The sequence below is a fragment of the Lutra lutra genome, chromosome 16 (assembly GCF_902655055.1).
Source record: "Lutra lutra chromosome 16, mLutLut1.2, whole genome shotgun sequence".
Classification (NCBI taxonomy): domain Eukaryota; kingdom Metazoa; phylum Chordata; class Mammalia; order Carnivora; family Mustelidae; genus Lutra; species Lutra lutra.
The window spans coordinates 19,137,142-19,158,763 of record NC_062293.1 but is presented as its reverse complement, the minus strand read 5'-3'; the positions used below and the strand labels follow the sequence as shown (position 1 = coordinate 19,158,763).

The 21,622-nt window shown below is 52.6% G+C and overlaps 1 protein-coding gene across 4 annotated transcripts; it reads right to left on the bottom strand.

The window, feature by feature from the left end:
* Window positions 1-2: 2 nt before the first annotated feature.
* Window positions 3-20,278, bottom strand: MEOX1 (mesenchyme homeobox 1). Of its 4 annotated transcripts, none has more exons than XM_047708411.1 (4): window positions 20,261-20,278; window positions 18,720-19,239; window positions 2,912-3,084; window positions 1,339-1,649 (listed from the first exon to the last, which is right to left on the bottom strand). In XM_047708411.1, the coding sequence occupies exons 2-4, from the start codon at window positions 19,186-19,188 to the stop codon at window positions 1,527-1,529; spliced, it is 765 nt and encodes a 254-aa protein (XP_047564367.1). In that variant the 5' UTR covers window positions 19,189-19,239; window positions 20,261-20,278; the 3' UTR covers window positions 1,339-1,526. The 4 variants fall into 4 exon arrangements, with proteins under 4 accessions (XP_047564368.1, XP_047564367.1, XP_047564365.1 ...); XM_047708409.1 differs by lacking the exon at window positions 20,261-20,278 and adding an exon at window positions 19,422-19,646; XM_047708410.1 differs by lacking the exon at window positions 20,261-20,278 and adding an exon at window positions 19,555-19,586.
* Between the last annotated feature and the right edge of the window lie 1,344 nt (window positions 20,279-21,622).

The window sequence follows — 21,622 nt, the reverse complement described above, 5'->3', positions numbered from 1 at the left end:
ACTATCCTCTTCTATTGATTTTATTTCTCCAAGAGTTTTCTTACTAAGTGAATTAACCTTGCACCGTTAACTTGACGTAATCTTAAGAAAATATATGAAATATGCTTTAGAAAAAAAATGACACGTGCTCTAACCAGCCATCTCATTTGGCAATCATTTTCCAGAGCTGTTGTCCTTTCAGGATGGGGACCTGGGGTTCTTTTTACATCTGAGTGACTGAATCTACACACAAGAGCTCCAAACTCTTGCTGACCTCCCTCTGCAACTCCAGTTGGTATCGGGAGACACAGCACTGAGGCCGACGGGGGTCTCTCTCCAAGGCTCAGGTCACCCCAGGCTGTCTGGCCGTCTGTCCTGGAGCGTCACCCCAAAAGATCTGGGTGGTCCTCATACATAAGCTTAGCAGCTCCTCCTGTCCTAACAGCAATCATGGAACACACTGGAAGGGCTCAGATGCATTCTGTGGAGAAAGGGGATTGTTTTTTTTGTCCCCATTTGCAGACAGAGTCTGTTGAAAGCACAGGCTACTTCCACAGCAAGGTTCCACATTTCCAGGCTGTCACTCACAGGGCTTAGTACGATCTCTTCATCCTCAGAACATGGGGGACACTTTCCAGCCCTCAACTCAAAAATGTGAGCATCTGGATAGGTGTTCAATCCCCAAACTGTGGCCTTAAGAAGAACAGCTGTTCTGTGGCTCAGGGGCACAGCTCAGCAGTCCCAGCTGTGTCCCCAATTTGACTCCGAAGAGGCAGGAGCTGTCCTGGGTCTGTTCTCAGCCACGCAGTCAAGCCCGTGTGAACAGGCCCGCATGGGGACCACCCACACCAGCTGTTTTTCCGACAGTCTTCCTCCAGCCCGTGTTACAAACTTACTCACTTAGCCAACAACTTTGGACTGGGTTTCTGATGAGCAGCAGCTGAGTTTCTCTTCTCAACTCTCCTCATACTGATTCTCCCTGGGGTTTTGGGACACCTGAGGGCTCCCCAAAGCCTCAGATACAGAACCCAGAAAGGAAGGGTGGTCTAGAGTGTGTGTGTAGGTGTGTTCTAGTCATTTCCTTCCTTTGGAGCATTTGCTTTCCCAGGTCACTAGCTGGTCCCAAGGCTCCTCTCCCAGCAGATCAGGTGGTATCCAGGCCTGAAGGAGGGCTCACTGGTGTCGGAGGGAGGTGGTAGCAGGAGAGGGGGCAGCAGCCGAGACACCCCGAGCAGCAGTGTGCCTGGAGCTGTTCCCCAGATTTGCATGGGTCCAGTCGGGCTGCTGTATGATTCCATGAGAACTATGAGAAGCAAAGGCCTTGGGAAGGGGCTGCTAAGACAGAGCAAAACTGGATAGAACTTTCTGGAAAACTTCCAGTCTCCCAGGGATGCTGGACAGCTTCGTGCTTAAGAGTTATTGCAAGACGTAGAGAGGTTGCCCTGGGGTGGGTGGGAGAGGGTGAAGGCGGGATTGGGGTGAGGACAGGGGTGTGGGTAGTTGGGTAGGGGGCTTGGTCCTCAGTCTGTCTTTCTCCGTGGAGAATCTCACTCTGAACTTGGAGAGGCGGCAGAGTCCCCATCCTCGGGGTCCTGCCCATTGGGAGAGATAGGCTGACCCCCTTTCACACGCTTCCACTTCATCCTCCGGTTCTGGAACCACACTTTGACCTGACAGAGGAAGCAAAGGAACCTGGTCATTTCAAGGGAGGTGTAACTACCTTCCCACATTGGCGCTCAAGACAGAAGGTTGCCTTCCACGGACCCCAGCTTGAACTTCCGCTTGTCCTGGTCCACCCCTCCAAAGACACCAGGAATGGAGACAAAAGGGAAGACACATCAATCTGCCCAGAGGTCTGTCTTGTGTCTCCCTAGCCTTGTGTCAGAAAGACTGCTGGTCTGGGGACAGGGTCTAAAAGTCACCTTAGCATTTGGCCCCACCCCCTTTCATATGCCCCTCCCCTCCCTCCTCCCTCTAGCTTCTGTTACCCGAGGGTCTGGGAGCAGAGGCTCACCAGCCTTATCCGCAAGCACATTCATAAAGCACTTGTCAGTTTAGATAGCTCTGGTCCGCATATTTTCTCATCTCAGCTTCAGCATTACCTGCCAGGTGGGGTCATGACCCTGAGACCCGGAGAGGTTAGGAGACGTGTCCCAGAGGTCACAGTGCGAGGAAGTGGTAGAGGCAGGATCTGAGTTTTAGTTTTAGTTAAGCCACTGAGCCACCTAGATGCCCCTGAGTCTTAGTTTTCTAAACCAAGCACTCTGGCAGAGCTCCTCATCAACTGAAAGCTGATATCAAATATTATTATTATTATTATTATTATTATTACAATACTTTATTCCATGTTAGAGCATGGGTGTGGGTTGAATGCTCTGAGGGAAAGCCCCAAACAAAGGGGCTAGGAAGTTTTTTTAGAGGTGTCCAGGAACCACCTGGCAAACTTACTAGAAATGCATATTCCCAGGCCCACTTATTCTTCCTACAAAGTCGGTCTTCAGAGTTATGGAATCTGCATTGAACCCATGACCCCAAGATCAAGAGTCACCTGTTCCACTGACTGAGCCAGCCAGGCACCCCTTCGAACCTGCATTTTAAACAAGGCTTGAGGTGATTCCAGTGCACATTCAAGTTTGGGAATAACCAGATCAGAGGTTCCAACCCTGGCTGCACTTAGGGGCCCTGTGAAAAATGCGGACGTCTGGGCTCCATCCCAGACCAATGCAAACAATCTCCAATGCCAGACATCTGTGTTATTAATCTCTCTGCCCGTGATTCTCAGGCAGAGCCACATTTGAGAACCACTGGACTGGGCCGAGGAGGAAGACACAGGAGAAGGTTCAGGGAGGAGTGGTGGGAAGGGAGGGGGTTTGAGAGAGCAGAGGGAAGGAGGGATGGCCAGAGGAGGGGGACCCCCCACCCCGGACAGCACCTGCCGCTCAGAGAGGTCCAGGTTCACGGCAATCTCGTATCTCCGGAGCCGGGTCAGGTAGTTATGGTGAGCAAACTCGGCCTCAAGCTCCCGCAGCTGCTCCTTGGTGAAGGCTGTCCTCTCCTTGCGAGCCTTGCTGCCGCCCTCAGGTTTCCCTCGGTTCTCCTGGTTGTCTGGGGAGAAAGCATCCCAAACAGGAAGATGAAGCCGCAGAGGTTCCCTTTGTTTTGTCCTTAAAAGCCAGGGCAGCCTTTCCTTGTCTCTCTTGTTTTTATTTTTATTTTATAGTAAAGATTTTATTTATTTGAGAGAGAGAGAGAGCGCATGCATGAACGGGGTGAGGGACAGAGGGAGAAGCAGACTCCCTGGCGAGCAGGGAGCCCCATGTGGGCTCGATCCTGGGACTTGATTCCAGGACCCTTGGATCATGACTCCAGCTGAATGCAGACACTTAAGGGCTGAGCCACCCGGCGGCCTGACCAAAGACTTTTTTTTCATCCCCAAAGCACGAGAACCTGCTCTTGGCTATTTATTGATTTCTACTATCCAGCTTCCAACTGCCCCCACCCCCTGTTAGACATTGGTAGTGGCTATAAATCTGTGGGGCAAGAGGTTCTAAAACTTAGGCTCTCTGTCCTCAGTGACATCACCATCACCGGAGACCTGTCAGAAATGCATATCCTGGGGCCTCATCCCAGACCTACTGAATCAGACACTCTGGGGGTGGGGCCCAGCAGTCTGTTTTAACAAGCTTTTGAGGTGATTGGGACACACCATCAAGTTTACAAACCACTTCTCTAAAGACCTCACTTCTTTGCAGCAGCAGGGCCCAGAAGTTGGTCAGACTTGCAGGATCTCAGGCCCTGCCCATGACCTGCTGAATCAGAATCACATTTTAGCCAGATCCCCAGGGGAGCCGTGTGCACATGTAAATTGAGAAGTGCTGCCTTAAGCCTCTTTCCCCCTTTGATACCGGGAGGGGCCAAGTCTGGAAAGTTCTGGGCTTTGCGTTAGACACAGCAGGGGCTCAACGGCACAGCAGGGGCTCAATGGCTCAATCTCGGGGGAGCTAGCACCATACAGGTATCGGCCACTTACTCCTCCCAATAACTCAGCCAGGAGAATTCTTGTACTAGCCCCACGCTGTGTAGACCAGAAAACTAAACACAGAGACGTTTAAGCAAGTTGTTCAAGTTCATCCAGTTCGTCCTGCTGGTGACTGGCAGAGGCAGAAATCAGTTTGACTCACGTGATGTTCAAGTAAAATCCACGCAGGAAGGGTTTACAAACTGTAGAGTGCTGTACAGCCCACGGGGACTCTATGTTCTTTCCCGCCCTGAGCAAGCTGGGAGGCGGCTCCTCCTTCACTTGGGCCCGCGGAGCTGGGTGGGGAGGCACGCGGGAAGGAGACCAAGACACCCACACAATTAACAATGCGGGCCACGTGTCCGGTGAACGGCTACAGGAACCACTTTTCCTGCCGGGCTCTAAAGTTTGGAAGTCTTTCATTTCATTGTCCTTTTACAGACCTGCAGGCCCGTGACTCAGAGTTAGGCGCTTTACTGAAAGCGGCGCCCCACCCTCTGCTCCCCTAAGAACCCCATGCCCGCCCGGGTGTGTGTGTGTGTGGGGGGCAGAATCCCTGTTGTCTCGAGGCTGGTCTGGGGGTGGGGGCCGCTGGGAGCGCTGTGTGGGGGCTTTTAGACGGGGTAGGGGAGGACAGGGAAGCCGCCCCCACTCTCCCCTTCCCCCCACCCCCACCCCAAGCAGCCACATTGCTTAGCCGGTGGGGGAACCTCAGCCCGCCGGGTCCCTTCTCCGAAGTTCCCTCTCTTGCTTGCCATTCAGTCCCTTGAGTTCCAGTTTCCAGGGTCTCCATCCCAGTCGCCCGGGAGCCGGGGAGAAGGGCGGGGGTGGCGGCTCCCGGCGCGCTGTGGATGAGGGGGGGGGGGGCGCGGTAAAGCGATCGCGGGGCCCCGGCGGGAAACAGAGAAAGCGGAGGTGCGTGGCTGCACGGTCGGGGTTGGCTGCCCCCGAGGCGCGCCCGGGGCAGGAAGGGGGCGCGTCCGATAGCCCCGGTTGCCTGTCCCGCGGGCTCGGGAGAAGGCTGGCCCAGACCCCTCCGGAAGCAGGAGCGGGAGCATGGGCTGGAGGGAAGGACGCGCAGCCTCCCCCCCAACCCCCCACCCCGGCGGGGGATCCCCCGAGTTCGCCGGCCTTGGCCACCAACGGCCCGGGGAGGGAGAGCAGCCCGGGGAGGGAGAGCAGCCATCCCGGAGCCCATCCGGGCTGTCAGAGACCCGGCTCATTTCCCACCCACTCCGGTCCCAGGGCTCAGGGTGGTTCGCAACCCTTCCCTTTCACCACCGAGCGGGTGTAAAACCAAGATGACTCGTGTCAGGGTTTGAGGCCTTGGATCTCCTCACTGGGGGCCTTTGAGGAGGTCACTTAACCTCTCTGGGCTTCAGTCGCCTCATCAAGAAATTGGGGAAAATAAAGCACCTACTTCCCCGGCTTACTGGGAAGCCTGGATCAGCTCTTGGGTGTGGAAAATGCTTTAAAGCGCTTGAACAAAAACGTATTCTTCCAATTCTTCCACTCTGCACGATGCCATCTGTGGGGCCGGGGTAGTACCCGCTGTGCTTTCTTGAAGGCTTCTATGTCCTCAGATCCATCTAATCCTTTCCACAAAACACCCCTAGGAGGAGGTATTATTATTGTCCCCTTTAGCATCCGTTGTGTGGATTTGGGTGATAATTTGATTAAAGCCCTCTCTTTCTCCCCCCTGGACGAAACTGCTTTCTCTCACTTGCTACTGTACCTGGTACAGCACTTGCTAAATGTTTGCTAGATTCTACTCAGTATCCAGAGGAGGAAGCAGGCTCAGAGAGGCCCAGGAACTTGCCTGGTGCGCATAGCAGTTTGGGCGGGGGTGTAGCACTGAGATTCATCCGACTAGAGGAGATGTGGTGGTCAGTGCTGGCTTCAGGTCCTCCTGCATCCGGCAGGCTTAGAGCTGGCCCCGGGGTCTCCACACCCAGGGCTCCTGGAGGCTCTGTCCTGGGTTGATGCCCACACCCCCACTCCTCTTCTCCCAGGCCTGTTTAGGTGCACACGCGTGCCTATGGAATCCCAGAAAACAGCCGTCCTCCCCAGTTCTCCACATTAGCCTCCCAAGAGAGACAAGGGGAGGTAGGGAGAGGACCCCTTCAAGCTGGTCTTGGACTGGTAACTGGGCCCCTCCCTGCCCACCTCCCCGCTCCTCCTACTGGGGGCTTCAGGATGGGAAAGAAGAGGAAATGGGACAGAGAAGCTGGAGCTAGGAAGTCAGTGAACCTGGGGCATCACCCAGGAAAGGGAATGGGAGAGTGGCACTCAGAGAACACTTGTTCCTCATCAGCTTCTCAGGGAAGAAGCCCTCTTCTCACCGTTAGAAATGAACAAAAGGGCCTGAAGTATGGGAGGCCGGCAATGACAATGGAAATGGACGTTCTGGTTCTTTTTGTTCTGCAACATAGTCATCAAGATAGGAAAAGAAGGATGAAGACAAACCAGGAGTCATTTCTGGCTGGGAGGAGGGCAGGGGTTAGTCTTCCTGCTTACATGCACGCTACCCTCCCAGGAGATCCCAGGAGAGTACACCTTGGCTGGGGTGCCTGCCTCCTACTCTGGGCCTCAGTTTCCCCATGGGTAGGAGCACGGGGGTTAGGGTGTGTCAGAGTCCTCTCCCAGTATGCAGCCTTGACATCCTCTTCTCCTCTCCCTACTCTCTTTTCTGTTAAGAACCCCTGGCCTTGAACTTGAGGCCCCGCCAGTTGCAAATATTCTTGTTTGGGTCCCTAGTTCCTCCCTTCAGTCAGGTCTGGGGTCTCGCTGTGTGCTCTGTCCCAGGTCCTCTCCGGCCTTTCCAAGGTCTTCAGCTCAAAGGTCAGGGCTATGCCCAGGAATTTCTGTCTTTGACTGATGTGCAAAGCTTCCCGGCCCGAGCTGAATGGAGGAGATGGGTCTGAGCAGGCTCCAAGAAAGAGCTCCCTGACCTTGGGCAAATCTCGCAAGCTCTCTGAACTTCAGTTTCCTCCTTTGCAAAACAAGAACAGCTACACACGCTGTGCTCGGAAGGCTGCCGAGAAGGTAAAGGGCCATGGGCAACGTGTGCTGGTGAGGCTCTGTCTGGAAGAACCATAAGAAGAGGTTCTACTGGAGACGACCTTGCAGAGGTAGTTCATGGTGGAGGTTAGAGATGCTGTTTGTCCGGTGCCACCAGAGTTGTGTGAAAGGGATGCCTCTTCAACGTCTGGCCTTTTAACTGTTTTCCCTTCTCTGCTGCTTCTTGGTATCTCTGCTTGGGTCTGTGTCTGGTCACTACGATATCAGCCTCCCAGTGGGGGCATAGTTCCAGGCACAGTCACCAGCACGGACCAGAGTCCCATCCCAGCTGTCCTAGCCCTGCTACTCTCTCAGGAGGCCCAGGTGTCTCTTCCAGGAAGATGGAGGGAGGAGGCTGGTGCTCAGCGGGCGGGCTCTGGAGCCCCGTCCCGCCCCAGACCCTGCATGACCCTCCCTCCGTGCCAGAGCTGGCCAGTGGGGCTGTGTTGGGAAACATATGCCCAGAGCAATGCAAACAGGACATATGCGTGATTGTGGTCTGCACCACGAGCTTTGACACCATCCAAGGTAAACGATTTCATAAATAGCTGTTAGCTTTGGCGGGTCTTCCTAAAGTCAGCAGACAGCTTTATCGGAGCTACGAGGAAGTTCAGACAGACTCTGGGGGACATGCCTTTTTGGAGGCCTGTCTCCTTACTCCCCAATTGTCACAGAGCTTAACATAAATGTCTCTCCAAGACCAGATAGAAAGCCACATGCTGTTGACAATGGATCTCTTTTCCCCAGGGGTAAATGTCTTTGGGGGCTTTCATGTATGCTATGGTATCAGAACAGTAGGCATCATAGAACAGTAAGTACCACTGGAAGAGACTTAGAGCGGATCTCTGGGCACTTCTCCATTTTACAGGGGAGCCTGGAGTAGGCGAGAGGGGACCTCAAGACAGGGCTGGACCACAAACCCAGATTTCCGTGACCGGAAGCCATTTCCACGAATTAGGTTGCTTCCTGTTGCGTCCTCTTAAGTATAATGCGGGGTAGGTAAGGTCCACATCAGCCCATTGAACAGAGGAAATGAAGACCCAGACACTAAGGGGCTTGCGGGACTTCCCTGGGACCAGTCCGGGGCTGCAGCCACTATGTCACACTGCCCTGGGAGGGGGGTGGCCAGCATGGAGGCTGTGCTCGCCCCAGGGGTGTGCCTGTGTGTGCATCCAGGGCGGGGAGGGGGAGGGGAATCCCTGGGGCATAATGTCAGCAGGGGAGACCGTGGCAAACCCTCTGAAAACGGTGTCTGTGGCTTCCTGGGCTGTCACAGTGCTGGCCTTTGACATCCTTGTTAGTTCTAATACTTTCAGCTTCAGGAGCAGTGAAACCCATCGAAATAGACAGGACCCAGATGGAACCAGCCCGAGACAGTTGGCCATTTGCCCCCAGGACCTCCCTGGCTTCCTTTCTCACTGGGTCCCAGTGAGGCCCACAAACCTTCGTGTCTGGGCCCTTTGTCTCTCCTGTAGGTGCCCGAAGAGCCATTGGGGAGGGCTCCCAGCCTCTTCAAGGAGCCCAGCCATGGGCGGGGGAATTCAAAGTATGTTTTCTAGGAGAGAAGCCGATTCTTCTGGAAAGGAAATGCCTGGTGCTACAGTAGACTTTGCTGAGAGTCTCCTGTGGGGTGGGGCAGTGCAGCTAGGTGGTACTGAGGGAGAGTGGAATGGATGGGCGATGAGATGGGGTGTGGGGGGCCGTGGAATGGGGGAGCAGAGAGGTGAAGGCCAAGAGAGGCAGTGGAAATGGTGGGGTCAGCAGCCAGCTTCTGAGCCGGGTTGGGGGGAGGTATGGGCAGCTCTGGACTTTGTTTGTGTTATACGTTCCAGATGTCGCCCTCAGCTGTCGCCAAAGGAAGCGTGGGCTTCGGGACCAGGCCTCACTGCCCGCACTGTTCCTCCACCACTGCATTCAGGGAAAACATGAACTAGCAAAGCCTGGCGTTGGGGTTGGGGGTGGGGGAGGAATCCTGGCCAGAGGCCAGGGAAGGTCAGCTCCGAGAAAAGAGAGGGCACTAGGGGAAAGGGGCTGATTCCCGGGGTCTTCAGGGGCCTTGAGTCCTGCCCTCAGAAAGAAAGAGCTACTCTGCCTCTGGGATCATCCCCACCTCCCTGAGCCCAGATACCCTGACTTGCTCAAGCCAGAGGAAAAGGCAAGTAGGGCAGGACTCCTGAGTCCCCAGCTTGGCAGGGCGATAGGCAGGGCTGAGGCTCCCTCTCCCTTGACCTCCTTAGAGCCCAAGGGTGTCTTCGGTGCTGGTCAGAATTTTGCTGCTTTGGTGGATACTGACTTCCTGCAGGACTTCCAGACTGTATCTGGGTGGTGCCTGAGCGGGCTTGGGTGCAGGTTTTGCACTGATGCCTCTGAGTTTAGACAGTGGCCAAGGCCTAGGGTCCTGATGGGGGCCCCAGTCTCTGCCTGACAGCGAGGGGCAGGAACTCTCACCGGGAGGCAGGAGGAACGTGGAGTTCCTGCCTCTCCTTCCACACTGGCCACTCCGGCTTCTTCCTCGCTGGGAGTTCTGGGGTTGGAGTTGGAACGAGAGGGACTGCTGCTACTGTGGGCCCCTCCGACCATACCCTGGTGGGCACTGCAGGGACTCTGGACTGGTGAACCTGCAGACACACAGGACCGCCCGGCTGGTAGCAGGCTTCCAAGGCTCCCTCTGTCCTGGGGTCCCTGCCTTGCCAGGTTTGAAAAGCACAGGCCACCTGGGATGCAGCCAGGACCAGAGAAGAATTAGAAAGGAAGAGGGCTCCTTTGTGGGTTTGGGAACAACGGATTGAGGGGCTATCAAGTGCTGGCTGTGCCTTTACATCTATGATCCCATCTCGTCCCATAGCAACCCTGTGGGGTAGGCACTGCAATCATTGTTTGGAGAACGGGACTCTGAGGTGTGGGACTCGCCTGAGGTCACACAGAACGGAAGCCGCACATGGGGACAGGACACGTTCTGGGTCTGCCCTGACAGTGCACTTGACTTTAGTCCCTGAACCCCGCCCCTGCCCCGCCCCCTTTACGAGGCTGCAGCCCAGCAAGCGGGGTGGGCATGGGTAGGAGTCACCCAGCATGGTACTCTGTGTCCCTCCGCTGACCCAAATGACATGGACGTTGTCTGTGTATTTCATTATCACCTCCGTTCCTCCTTCCTCTGCCAAACACCCCACTTCTAAACCAAAAAGTGTTTCTCCCTGTAGGTATAAGATAAGCATGCCGGGATCTGTTTGTAGCCAGAAACGATGCTCTAAGTGGGGAAGCTGGAGTGGCCAAAGGGACCCAGGAGCAGGAAAACTCTGAGGTCACTCACCCCTGTGAGATGCTATTTCATAAAGGAGTTTTTAACTGGAGCATTGGTGCCACTGCTAGAACCTTGTCCTTGTCCCTGTGCCTCTCGTTTATGGGCTGAATTGCCTCCCCCGTGAATATGTTGAATAACCCCCAGGACCTCAGAATGTGACTGTGTCTGCAGATAGTGTCATTCAAGAGATGATTGGGTTAAAATAAAGCGCTGGTTAGGGTAGGCCCTGATCCAAGCCCACTGGTGTCTTTACAAGGACAGGAGATCAGGACACATAGGAAGACACCGGGGATGCCCAAACACAGAGGAAAGACCGCAAGAGGACATGACAAGGATATGACCCTTTGCAAGCCCAAGAGAGAAGCCTTTAGAGAAACTAAACCTGCTGACATCTTGAGCTTTGACTTCTAGTTTCCAGAACTCTGAGAAGATAAATGTCTGTTGTTTAAGCTTCCCGGTCTACGGTATTTTGTTACAGCAACCTGGGTGGACTAAGACGCAAACCCCCACCCCCCAGAAATTCTCACAGCCTGTGCTTACCACTAAGGAGAGGGAGCAAGGCCAGGAGGGGTGCTTGGCAAGGCTGATGCTCACCCACAGGAGACCTCTCTGCAAATTAGAAAAAGGTGCCCTTTCCTCTAGCCCGGAAACACAGCCACGTGTCCCTAGGACAGCTGGGCCCTCTAGCCGCCCAGCCACACAGCATCCCCTAACCACCCGACCAAGGTGGGTCTCCACCTCACTGCTCAGCCACAGCTGCTGTGGTGGCCCTAGTACCTGGGAACTGACCTTAGTACCCCGTGGAGTCTCCCGCAGGAGTCAGCCCAGCCTGCCTATGCAGCTGTTTATGTGTCTTTCCAACCCCAGCGCTAGCCCTGACACTGGCTGGCTTTATGATCGAAGTCGGGCTCCCTGCACACGGTTTCATGAGCGAGACTAGAAAAGTCTTGATGCATTTTACAGAAGTGCATCACACGTGGTGGGAACCCTCAGTCCAGCCGGTGGAGCCCCTCTCGGAAAGAAGGGGAGACAATGAATGAATGAACCCCAGGCTGTCATGGAGACTGTTGAGCAGACAGTGAATGAGCTCCTTCTGGGGTAAATGTCCCAGTAGGTGCAAGGGAAGGAAGATTGCAAAGGCAAATCATATACCATCCTGGACCCCCAGACGCTACAATTTTAGGGAAAAGGCAGCCATAGGCTCTAACTCTGGATGAAAGGCAAACTCATACTCAATGATGCAAGACTGAAAGCTTTTCCTCGAAGATCAGGAACAAGCAAGGAAGCTCCCTGTTGCTACTTCTCTTCAACATAATACTGGAGGTCTTGGCCAGAGCATTCAGGTGAAAGAATAAAAAAATAAATAAATAAATAAATAAAAAGCATCTAGATTGGAAAGGAAGGAGTAAAATGATCTCTGTTTGCAAATGACATGGTCTTGTATATGTAAACCCCTGAAGTTTCCAACAAAACAAAACCCTTTCGGAGCTAATGAATGAATTCAGCAAAGTTGCAGGATAGAACATCATCACACAAAGACCAGCAGTGTTTCAATCCATGAACAATGAACAATCTGAAAGGGAAATTACAAAAACAATTTACATTGACAGTGGCATCAAAAAGAAGAAGAAAAAAAAAAACCACTTAGGAATAAATTTAACTAAGGAGGTAAAAGACTTGTACGCTAAGAACTCCAGAACATTTTGAAAGAAAAGAAAGAAGATACTACAAAGTGGAAAGACATCCTATGTTTACAGATTGGAAGACTTCATAATGTTAAAATGTCCTTACGACTCCAAGTGATCTACAGATTCAGTGTAATTCCCATCAAAATCCCAATGGCATTTTTGGCCAAAATAGAAAAAAAATCATCCTAAAATTCATATGGAATCTCAGAGGACCTTGAGCAGCCAAAACAATCTTGAGAAAGAGAAACAAAGATGGAGGGCTCACACTTTCTGATTTTTAAAAAATATTTTAAAAAATTTATTTATTTGACAGAGAGAAAGAGATTACAAGTAGACAGAGAGGCAGGTAGAGACAGGGGGAGGGGAAGAAGTCTCCCCGTTGGGCAGAGAGCCCAATGTGGGGATCCATCCCAGGACCCTGAGATCATGACGTGAGCTGAAGGCAGAGGCATAATCCACTGAGCCATCCAGGCACCCGCACTTTCTGATTTTAAAACACATTACAAAGCTGCAATAATCACAACAGGATGACATAGAGACATAGAGAACGATGGAACAGCATACTTATGAAGTAAACCCTCACATATATGGTCAAATGATCTTCAACAAAGGTGGTAAGGCTACATGGGGGTGGGAGGGGGAAGGACGACCTTCAATAAATAGTGTGGGGAAAACTGGATATCTACATGCAAAAGAATAAAATTGGACCCTCACCTTATAGCATATAAAAAAATTAACTCAAGATAGTTTAAAGGGGTACCTGGGTGGCTCAGTCCGTTAAGCATCTGACTTGTTACTGGCGCAGGTCATTGTCTCAGGGTCATGAGATTGAGCCCCGCATTGGGCTCCTTGCTGGGCCTGGAGTCTGCTTAAGATTCTCTCTCTCCCTCTGCCCCCGCCCCCACCATGCAGGTTCTCTCTCTCTTTAAAAAAAATAAATAAAACAGCTTAAAGACCTAAGCATAAGATCTAAAACTATAAAACTCCTAGAAGAAAACATAGGGAAGAAATCTTCATGACATTAGGTTTGGCAATGATTTTGTGAATATAACACCAGAGGCACAGGCAACAAAAGCAAAAACAGAGAAATGGGACTACATTAAACTTAAAGACATCTATGCAGCAAAGGGACCAACCAGCAGAATCCAAAGGCAACCTACAGAGTGGGAGAAAAATACTTGCAACCCATTTACTGATGAGGGATTAATATCCAGAATATATAAAGAACTCCTACAAGTCAACAACAAAAGTCAAACAATCCAACTGAAAAATGAGCAAAGGACTTGAACAGACATTTCTCCAATGAAGATCTATAATGGGCTGACAAGCATATGCAAAAATGCCCAACATCACCAAGCATTAGGGAAATGCAAATCAAAACCACAATGAGATATCACCTCATATGGAAAAGAGTAGGGGAGTTCCTCAAAAAATTACAAATAGAATTACCACAGGATCCAGCAATTCCACTTCTGGGTATATGCCCAAAAGAACTCAAAAGCCCAATCTTGAAGAGATATTGGCACCCCCATGTTCATTGCAGAATTATTCATAATAACCAACTTGGAAGCAACCCAACATGGAAGCAACATCAACAGATGAATGGATAAAGAAAATGTGGTCTGTGCTAACCATGGAATATTATTCGGCCTTAAAGAAGGAACACCTGTTCTCTGCTACGGCACAGATGAACCTGGAGGACATTGTGCTAAGTAAAATAAGTCAATCACAGAAAGACAAATACTGCATGATTCCACTTGTCTGAAAGATTGAAAGTAGTCTCAGTCTTTTTTTACATCAGTCTTTAATAATACTTGCTATTAAAAGGCAAAGCGAGCTGGTTATTTATTCCTCAACCAGTATAATGGTACTGTCCCGCATTAGCCCTACTCTGGCCACCACCCCTGCGAAGCCTCAGGCAGACTAAAAACCTAAAAACCTGTTAGAGTAGTCTAACTCTAAGAAACTTCTAGAACATAGATCATTATTTGTTAGGCCTGGGGGAGAGGGAATAGGTGGGTTGTTTTCCAATGGATATAGGTTTTCAGTTTTTTTTTTTTTAAGATTTTATTTATTCATTTGACAGACAGAGATCACAAGTAGGCAGAAGGGCAGGCAGAGAGAGAGGAAGGGAAACAGGCTCCCTGCTGAGCAGAGAGCCTGATGTGGGGCTCGATCCCAGGACCTGAGATCATGACATGAGCTGAAGGCAGAGGCTTAACCCACTGAGCCACCCAGGCGCCCCGGGCTTCAGTTTTATAAGATGAAAAAGATCTAGAGATCTGTTGCAGGACAGTGTGCTTATAGTTCATACTATTATACTATATACTTAAAAATGATTATGATGGTAAATTTTGTGTTATGTTTTTTATCACAATTTTTATTCACTTATTTACTTTTCTCAAAGATTTTATTTCTCAGGACTCTCTGTACCCAACATGTGGCTCAAACTCACGACCCCAAGATCAGGAGTCACACGGTCCCCTGACTGAGCCATCATTTTAAAAGAGGAGATTTCAAATACAAGATGTTCCATGGTAAGAAATCTCAGAAGAGCTCCTTTATGAAGTTATCTATTTAGGAGCTATCTATTTAGAAAATCAGGACAGGTTCTAGTGAAAACTAAAACTTGCAACGTTTTCAACAGCTTTCACTGAAATGTTAGAGACAAGTGGAGCCATACATATAAAAAAAAAAAGAGAGGAGACATTCTTGGAGGGAGGTGGCTTTTGGGCTGGATAAAATGAGGGCTTCCATAGGCAGAGGAGTAGAAGGACAGGAAGGAAGCCTGAAGCAAGGCAGGACGGGTGGAGGTGGGGGTGGGGAGCAGCAGCAGGTGGGAGAAAGAGGCCGATTTGGGGAGAGTTTATAAACCTCAGGAGCAATTGCAGGCTCGTGTGGCTACGCAGAGGCAGGTGGGGAATCATATCTCATAGGGGAGAAATCGAGAAAGGGTAAGCCTGGGAAGGCACCCATGTGGAGGCGAAGGGGACAGGACAAAGCGAGTCTGAGGAAGGCAGGGAGAGTACAGTGAGAGCACCGGAGGCGAGCAGGGCTGAGCCCAAGCACGGGGGGCTCTCCCAGGTGGGCGATCGGATTCACCTACAGCCAGGCGGATCATGAGCGACCTTCCCTTGAACCCCGCCAGGAAATCACCGCGAAATCCCTCATTCCCATAAATTAAAGACAACCACGGTAGCGAGACGGATCAGCAGATCGGGGGCAAACAACAGTGGCCTCGCAGCTGTCCCTGCCAGCAGGCGTCTTTAACACCCAAGGGCCTGGGGCTAGTCGTGTTTGAGGTGATGGTCTCCTAAATCAGTTCTGTGCTGTGAACCCACAGAAGGTCTCTGAGTGGGAGCCAGGGACCCCCGCTTTCCTAGTCATTTACTTGAGCAAATCAGCTCCACTTCAAGTGGGAATGACAGGGGAGCAGCTGGGGCTGGCAGAAGGAGAGGGGAGAAGAGAGAACGTTCCTCTTGAATCGAACTTCCAGTAACTTTCTGTAGCTGGGGCTTCCTCTGCCAGCAGGCACGGGAGCCTTTCGGCACACCTCACCCCGCCAGCCTCTCCAGCAGATCTCTGGGCTCCAATCTCTTAAATGATAACTGGATTTGAGGACCAACGATGCTTGCAAGGAGTTCCAAGGTCTTATACCCCAGATTCAGGAATTCCTGAATCAGTGTATTTGAAATATTCAGTTCATTGATCGCCCCCTCCCTGCTTCTGTTCTGAAGGCTAGTTCTGGAAATACGGGCCTAATCACACTCAGAACTGCCCCTTATGGAACCCACGTGCCAGGCACAGCGCTAATCTCACGGGTCACTGCTTTCAAACTTCACAGTGACTCTGTAGGGAAGGTGCTTTTGTTAGGAACCCATTTTACAGCTGGGAAAATGGAGGCTCCAAAAAATTAAGAAGTTTTCCAAAGTCCTGCAGCCCAAGGTTGTGGTGCCGACAGGCCCACCGGTCGATCTGCCCCTGAAGAACTATGGAAAACACATTTCTGATGGATGGCTGGTTAATCTTCAGAGACAGCATAGCACAGGCCACGGTGAGGCACGCGAGGCACTCACGTTGGGTGGCAAAATGTGAGTGGTGTCAAAACCCCGCAGTCATCAAGACAAATAATATTTTTAATGCAGTGTTTTAAGAGATCAAAATGAATGCAAACCAATCCGTGAGGAACGAAACATCGAAAGTCTAAACTGAGACTCCACGCGGTGGCTCGGGATTGGTGGAGTGGGATGCGGGTTCTCTGTGGGTTTGTCTCTTGGATTCCAGAAGCCTAGAGTTGGTTGGGGGCCTTGCCTCCCCCCCCTCCCCCCCCCAGCCGCTTTTCCCTCCCTTCAGGCTCTTACGAAGCTGATCTTTCCTACCTCCTTCCCCTCCAGGTCAGTTCCAAAGGAAACTCAGGCAGCAGGCGGGGACAGAAAGATGTCCATGCTGAACACAGAGCGGGTCTGGAATCCCAGAGAATGAATGAAACCCAGCTTTCCGTGCTCTGCCTGACTCCTGCCATTGATGCTGCTCCTGGGGCCGCTCCTGGATCAGAACGGCCCCCCACCTCACCTCACCCCAAGAGTTGCAGGACATTCAGTGGAAGGTGTCCATGTGCTCTTGGGATGTCCAGCTGTTTGGCATGTATGCTCCCTCCCTAATGTGGTGCCACGGACCACCGGCCCAAAGGACAGAAGGCCCATGTGAGGCTTGCTGGAATGCAGAATGATTATGCCTGAGCCCAGCCCTTTGCCTGTGCTTTCCAGTGCCTCGGCTCCCAGGCCCCTGGAAAGGGGCTAGATGCGACCAATGGAGGTGTGGGCAGAGATGGAGGGGCTACGGGCGGTAGGAGCCTGGGTGGGGAGAGCTCTTCAGCCAGGCACACAGCCAAGTCGCTGAGAGCCCCTTGGCGAGGAGAAGCAGAAAGTGCCCCATCTCGGCACATCTCCAGCTGGGGCTAGGAAGAGTGGAGGATTTAACCAACTGGGGATTTAAAGGGCCCTCCTCTTAGGCTGTGGCCCTCCCCGGTGAGCACGGGGAGGGGCTTCTTGAAGCATGGAGATCAAATATTTCAAAATGAGGACTATGCCTGAAATCTGCTGAAGGGTGTGGGATTTGGGCTCTGAGGTCCAAGCTTGAACTTGATTCCAGGGCTGCCAGCTATCCTGATTGGCTCTGGGGCTGAGGGGTTTCCTGGAACCCTGGACTTTCCGTGCTAGACCCAGACAAGTCCTGGGCCAATCCAGATGAGGGGGGCGCTCTCTAGACCCTGTTCTGGCAATATCCTCCTCAAACTCTCTGTCCCCCCTCTTCCACACGTACAGGGCAGAGATACTGGTGAGACCTGCTGGGCTTACTTCGCGCACTCGAGTGGGACTGCGAGGAGCTAACGTGTGTTTTCTGCAGCATCTTCAACCCCTCCCTGATTGTACCTGTAGCACCTTGAACCCATCCCTGAGCCTAGCACAGCCACTGCCAACAGGCATCCGCAGGCCTCTCCTCCCTCTCAGTCTGAGCCCTCTGGGGGTGAGACCTCCGTATTCATCTCTGCACCATCCCCACCCCCACCCCGTCCCCTCCCCAGCCTTGGCCAGTGTTCGGCGAAAAGATGCTGCTTGGGACATCTGTGTTACACGGGAAGTGCTCTGCAAAGCCCCGCGTGTTCTTGCTGGTTGGTTGGCACTCTCGTTTTCTGCCTGCTGCTGGTTAGCCCTGCGAGGAAAGCCCTCTCCGGGTTCAGACAGACAGACTGCTCCGGGGGCAGCTGTCAGGAGGACACCAGACAGAAAGTGAATGGGCAACGTGAGAAGGCAGGAGGGCCCCATGGAGAGATGAGGACACACGTCCCCACCACAGGGAGGAGAGGGACGGTAGCTGGGATCTTAACAAGCAGGCCGGCTCCATCCTCTGGCCTCTGGGGCTCTGGCGACGAGCTGGCACCGCCTGCTTTCTGAGGTCTAGGCCTAGCCCTTGGCTGCCTGCCTCCCTGACTTTCCCAAGGCTGGTGATCCCTCAGGAGGACCCCCTGGGGGTTGCCCAGACCTTAGCATGCTGAGCTGCCCTCTTGGCCCAGGTACCTCATGGGCAGTCTGTCCCAAAACTCTGCACTCCATCTGCTCCCCCCCTTGCCTCTCCCGTCTCAGCCCTAGGCCTGCTTCTCTGCCTCTAGGCTCCTGGAGACAGAGGGTCCTGACTCTGACACTGCGGGGTTCCAGCCTTGGTTCTCCTAGCCCTCCCAGCTCCCATCTCAGCGGACTCCCCCACCCCGTGAGCAAACCCTTTGGCTCCGGGACCATTTGGAGCCTGCCAGGGGGACTTGGGGTGGGGGCAGAGGGAGAAGCATGACTCAGAGGCAGCCCGAATTCAGGAAAGCCCTCTCCAGCCCTTGCCAGCCCTGCACCGAGGCTCCATCCCACATATCCTCCCAATCTCTGTGGATCTTATTTCATTCACTTGCTAGCATAATCTTCCTGGGGTCCGGGAGTGCTGGGGTCCCAGATACAACCCCCGTGACCAGAGAGTCCTAGAGCTCTGAGTAGAAGAAACCCCAAAGGCAACTCTTATCTTTGGATAGATTAGATAATACTGTTTGCAATTCATGGTCAGAGCAGCTCGGCTCAGAGAGGGCCAGCCACTTAGCAAAGGAACGCTCAGCCGCTCCTCAGCCACATACCTGAACTCTCTTTTTTCCGTCTGGTTGACTTCTTCTCCGTCTCCTGGGCAGTGCTCCCGAGGACCTCGTAGTCCTCGCCGGGGCCTCCCGTGGTGTCCACCAGGCCTGGGCTGCTGGCCCCCATCTCCCTGGAGCCCCCAGCTGGGCCCGGGTTGAGCCTGCGCCGGGCCTCTGAGATGGGGAAGTTCCAGTCGGGGGGCTGTGGGAAAGCGGGGTGCTGCTCAGTGAAGATGCGCTCCTCCCGGGGAAGGCTGTGTGGGGTGGCTGCCAGGCAGGAGGCCGAGAAGTCGGGGTACGCTGCCGCCGCTGTCGCCGGGAAGTCGGGTTTCTGGTGGAAGGAGAACGGCGTTGGCGGATAGTGGGGCAGCCCTGAGCCCCCACTGGCTTCAGCGTGGGGATTTCGAAGGCAGCCCCAGCCGGGACCCGGGGGCTGGGGGTGCCTCAGACAGCTGCTGGCCACGGGATCCATCTGCCGTCCGCTGCTGTGCGCCTCGGTCTTTTCAAAGTTTGGATTCTCACACTTTTTTATATTCAGATTTGTTTAAAAATGCAAAAAAAAAAAAGATAAATAAATAAATAAGAAGGGGGAAACGTTCAGCAGAAAATTCACCCCAGGAACCAAAACAAAAACCAAAACTCAAGTCTCTCCTTCAAGTACACACACGTGTGGTCAGCTGTTCGGACGTGTGCGCACACACACACCTAGGTCAGACCTTGCTCCAGGCTTCCTGCCCCCGCCCCCGACACACCAGCCTGCGTGCGTTAGTGGGGTCCCCTGGATGTGTATGGGTCGCCGATGACACTAAACATTTTCACTGTGGCAGCCCAGACGCACCCGCTGATGAGTGCTTGTCTTGGAGCCCAAAGCAAGTGGCTGCAGAGGGCCGGCCCCGGGGGCTGTGAGACACACTTTTAAATCCTGCGGTGGGGAGAGAGTGACAAATTTCTGAAGTGAAACGTGAGAGAGGAGAGGGAGGGGTTAACCAGCACACACACAGATCCCCTCCAACCAAAACCCGAGCAGGGAACTATTAATCATCAGAAACCTTATATGCACATCTAATGGGATTTGCAGATGGAGACTTTTAAAGAAACATTGTCTGTATTTCTTTTTTTAATTTTAAGGAGAGAGAGAGAGCACAGCACACACACACCACGTCTTTAATGTGCCTCCCGTATGCTATGAAGTTATTTTATTGCGCTGTTAACAAAATTCCCCAAGTCTTGGATTTGGAAAAAGCCTTAAGTCAGATCCAGAATCCGTCAAGTGCCAAATTCCGGGGAGTGAGGCGGGAACTAAGTGCAAGAGACAAGTTTGCTGATTGCATTTGATTTAAAGGCCCTTCTGCTGCTGCTCGCAAAAAGGAAGGAGGATTAAAAGAAATCTTTTTTTGCAAGTCTCAGCGGCCCACTAGGGTCCATAGCATAAAGACACAGTCCAGAAAAAAATTATTTCTCTCTGCCCCAAGTGACATTCTCACTTTCTCAGTAACTTAAAAAAACAATCAGATTCTTCCTTCCGTTCTTTAACCCCGACTTACATGCCAATTAGCCACACTCTTCGCTAGGGGGGTTTCAAGTCGTTTTTCTCCATGGCAAAGAGAAGGCTCCTAGATAAGGTTCTGGAACTTTCTCCAGGGCCCCCTCACTTCCACCCACCTGCTTCCCCTATCCCGGCCCCCGAGGCTACAGCTTCTATGGAATCTGGGGCGTGGAAATAGGAATCAGAGGGATGCTCGTTCCCAAAGGAGTTCTCTTTGGAGAACAATCATGTGGTTTTCCTGGCCCGTGCCTGTCACAAGAGGACCAACTCCCCTTTCAACTGGTTCGTCAGTCTACTTGATCCCCATGCCCTGCTGGTCGCTCAGGAGGGTTAATATAATTTCTGGGAGGTTGACATTCCAAGCACACGGGCCAGAGCTCCCCTCCCACTGAATCTTTCCACGGCCCAGAGCAGCGGGATTAGGGCCGAAATGGGCACGGACATCACTGCGTGCTGGTTGGTTCCAAAGATGCCAGGAGGGCCCAAGGGCCTCAGCCCCGCAGCCTGGAGGCCGCGCACGCACTCTTCATGAAACTGGCATTGGGCTTCTGGAATGGGCATGGTGTTGGAGACCAGGAGAGGAGATGGGATCACTGCCACGAATCAGACTCATCTCTCTGCTTTGCCCGGGGACTTAGCTGTTACACACACATTTCTCCTCTGGACTTCATGACTCTCCTCTTATGGGTCAATTAAGAATTATGTTCAATATTTTACAAATGAAAATGAGGCTTAGTCAGAGGGACACAGCGAAGAAAAGGCAGAACTGGGAGTTGCCCTCAGGCATCCCGTCTGGGGCAGCTTGACGCAGAGGAAGGAGCGTGGACTGTGGATTTCAACAGGTGCGGGTTCAAATCCTGGGTCTGCCGCTTCCCAGCGACATGCCCTGAGACAAGTCACAGCTTCTCTCTGAGCTTCTATTTCTTCTGCTGACCTTCGCCCAGAGACCTCAGCACCACACAATATTCCCCCAAGGGATCCTCATAAAAGCACTGTGAGACAGGTGCTTTTCTCATCAGCCCCGAGTTTCAGAAGAAGACTTGGGAGCACAGACAGGCTGTGTAACAAGCCCGGGGACACACAGCCGGGAGGTTGGAGGACCCAGGATTCTGAACCCCGCTGAATTCTGGCCCTGCTGAATGCCCACCCCACAAACACCTGAGAATCTAAAGGAGTCATTTCTGGGAAGTGGAGCTCTGAGAAGGTGATAGATAATCACAGTCCCTTATTCACCTATCTCTTTCTCCTTAACTCGAGGATTCCAAAAAGAGACTGTGAGGGAGGAGCACTGAGGAGATTGTACCTCACAGCCTGTGCAGTCCCTCAAGGGGCTTCTGGCTGTGGGGGGCTCTAGAAGAAT